The sequence below is a fragment of the Arachis ipaensis genome, chromosome B03 (assembly GCF_000816755.2).
Source record: "Arachis ipaensis cultivar K30076 chromosome B03, Araip1.1, whole genome shotgun sequence".
NCBI classification, from domain to species: Eukaryota; Viridiplantae; Streptophyta; class Magnoliopsida; order Fabales; family Fabaceae; genus Arachis; species Arachis ipaensis.
In genome coordinates, this window is record NC_029787.2 from 113,738,243 (window position 1) to 113,741,469 (window position 3,227).

Below are 3,227 nucleotides of genomic sequence, written 5' to 3' on the forward strand. Positions count from 1 at the left end.
TATATATATAAACTTTTGTATTATCATTCTATGAATGATTGAATGTTAAATGAATATATAATAAAACGATAATGTTAAGGTCTTAGGGAGGATACAACAAAAAAAAAATAGTCAGAACTTATTTTATTTAGTATTTATTAATTATCACAATAATTAATAAATACTAAATAAGTTAAATTATAATTATTTTTGACTAATTTGTTTTGTTACCAAATATTTCCTATAGTAACATATATGTAAAGTAAATAATTCAATGTCTAATAGACTAATAGTTATACCAAGTGTTGTCGGTGTAAATTTTTTAGTCTTGAAAATTATATATAAAATAACACTAGAGACAAATGAAGGCAACTAGATCTAAGGAAGAAAAAGCATCCATATAAGCCCGGTTGTTAGCTTTATGTTGACCCGGTTTTCAACATAACACATTCTATCTCTACTCTCTTCTACTCCCAACAAAGTTATCACTCTTCTCAACTAAAGCTTGAGGCTTGTTGGAATCAACATTTTCTTGATCACACACATACACTTGTAATGGCTTCTTCTAAGATCTTCTTATACCATTTACTTCTCCTGTTTTTTGTACTTGGAGACCCAAGATTATATGCGAATGGGGACACCAAGTTAATGAAGAAAACATGCAGGCACACAAAGTACTACGATCTATGCTTCTCTTCCCTGAAATCAGATCCAACAAGTTCAAACGCGGACCCAAGGGGACTAGCAATGATCATGGTTGGGGTTGCCATGGCCAATGCAACATCCACTTCTTCCTACTTGTCTTCTCAGTTGCATAACCCGGCCACCAATGACACTACCTTCAAAAGGGTCCTTAAAGAATGTTTAGACAAGTACACATATGCAGGTGAATCACTTCAAGCTTCTGTTCAAGATTTGGCTGATCAAGTCTATGATTATGCTTACATGCACGTTTCTGCGGCCAAAGATTATCCAAATGTTTGCCACAACTTGTTCAAACAGAATCCTGCTTTGGTTTACCCTCCTGAACTTGCTCGTAGAGAGAATGCTTTGAAGCATATATGTGATGTTGCCATGGGGATTATTGATGATTTTAATTGGTATTAGAATAATTAGTATTTGCAATTGCATATTAAACCATTTTCTTTCTTGTGCTTATTATATATATTTTCCTTTTAATTTGAGTCTATTATCAAATTCCTCACTAATCGTTTGTAAGTATAGATCCTTATGAAATTTTAGTTGTGTTCATCAGTACAATTTTGCCATTACTCTGTGTAAAGCCAACAATCACGGCACATTTGAAGGCATTTGCGTGTTTATAGCATTAATTAGTGGTCCATTTGTTTGGCTGTAGCTATCACATTCACATGTCACAGGTGTAGTGAAAAAGCATTACATAACATGAGGATTATGCAAGATATAAAGTTATATTATTTTCTACCGATGAAGGTGAAAATTGGTCAACTTTTCTTGGGAAGAAATAACGAGTTCGTCTATTGTGGTAATTGGTGAAAAGATTCAATCATTGCTGCTTGCTAGCTACCCAGTACCCACTATGATTGATGTCCTTTTTCTTTTTGACAAATGATTGATGTGTAGCTACCAGTGGGTTGCCTTTTCGGATTGGTCTTCTCATACACACTCATGATTCGATTTTAGTCATATCCCTTAGGCTGCATTAGTTTACAACCGCGCGCTTACACAAGAACATAAAGAAATAAAATCTTGTTTAACAAATAAGACATAAATAAAAATATTATATTAATGTATTTTGTGTCTTTTTTATTATTATTTTAATAAAAAATATAAATATTAATAAAAAATATAATTTATTTTTATTTTTTTATTATTTTTGTTAATTTTTTATAATTATATTTTTTAATTATTATATATATTTTTAAAATTTTTAAATAATAAATAAAAAATTAAATTTTTTAATTTATTCTTATTTATTATCAAATAAAATATAAAAATACTAATTTTTGAATTTTTATTCTATTATTTATATTTTGTTTTTAGTGTCTTTTTTTTTTCTGTTCACCTAACCAAACGCGGCTAAGAATTGAATGAACTTGAAGCCTGAAGGCATATGCCCCATTTATTGTTACTATTGCCTAAATATATTGAAGGGTGGGGCAGGAGGGGAAAAATAGGGTTCATGTCCTTCTTGTAATTGTCTTTGGACCTTTTATTTATTTATATCTAAATTTGCTAACCGAAAATCACGTGAGCCTCTAATTTGAATGGATTTGGGAAAAATAAATGCCAGAAACTAAAATCGTTTTACTTTTTTTTTGTCAGAATCGTTTTACTTTAGTAGTACAATTGGGCCGTTTTAAATTGGGCCTAAAGAAGAGGCGCTAAAAATTCCTCCTTCCCTTTCTTCCCTAAGTTTCTTTCAAACACAAACACTACACTTCGAACTTCAAACCCTAACCCTCTGATCTGATCTAATCCGATCTGAATCGCCAACAGAAGAAGATAAAAATGAAGGGTGGGACGGTTCAGATCAGCTGGCACGAGAGTAAGCCCATCTTATCCCTTGATTTCCACCCTTCCTCCTCCACTCTCGCTACCGCCGGCGCCGATTTCGACATCAAGGTCGATCCCTATTCTTTCTTTCCTTCCTTGCTTGTATTACGGTTGAATGCTTATGACTGTACTATCATTTCGTTCCCGATGCAATTTCATAACAAGCATCTATCAGTAACACTCACCTTACTACCATTTTCTTGTTTTAACAGTTATGGTCGATTAAGCCATCCGAATCACAGAAGCTCCCCACAGTTACCTATCTCAACAGCTTGTCTTCTTATCATTCTTCCTCTGTCAATGTTATTCGCTTCTCTTCTTCCGGTCAGTCTTCATTTTCATCTTATCCTTGCATCGTCAGAAATGTGATTTTTGTATTTAACTTGTTAATGTTACTCTCTGTTTGTCTTTCTATGTAAAATAGTAAAATTGAGGTGTAAATTTTAATGAATAAGATTACACATTGAGCTCGTCTTGAAAAATTTCAGCCTCTTTTTAACCCCAAACCAATCATACTCTAAATATTATAATAATGCATTCTAAGGAATTATATCCTTTTTCTTTTACGACTCACTTGCTATTCTGTTGCCTTATGATTAATGATTAGTGATTACTTAGTAGTGACAATGCTGTCTTGTATGTTGCAGGGGAGCTACTAGCCTCTGGTGCTGATGGTACGGTTTTGATAACTACTATTGAATCTGTGTAGCTTT

General features: G+C 32.7%; 2 protein-coding genes across 2 annotated transcripts in view; both read left to right on the forward strand.

The window, feature by feature from the left end:
* Positions 362-1,424, forward strand: LOC107630988 (cell wall / vacuolar inhibitor of fructosidase 2). The gene has a single exon (XM_016334285.2). The coding sequence runs from the start codon at positions 535-537 to the stop codon at positions 1,084-1,086; it is 552 nt and encodes a 183-aa protein (XP_016189771.1). The 5' UTR covers positions 362-534; the 3' UTR covers positions 1,087-1,424.
* Positions 2,333-3,227, forward strand: part of LOC107630987 (chromatin assembly factor 1 subunit FAS2) — a 4,625-nt gene continuing 3,730 nt past the window's right edge. The window contains exons 1-3 of the mRNA XM_016334284.2: positions 2,333-2,583; positions 2,727-2,838; positions 3,162-3,188. Coding sequence (XP_016189770.1) covers positions 2,470-2,583; positions 2,727-2,838; positions 3,162-3,188 — 253 coding nt within the window. The 5' untranslated portion in view covers positions 2,333-2,469. The remainder of the gene's footprint in view (positions 2,584-2,726; positions 2,839-3,161; positions 3,189-3,227) is intronic.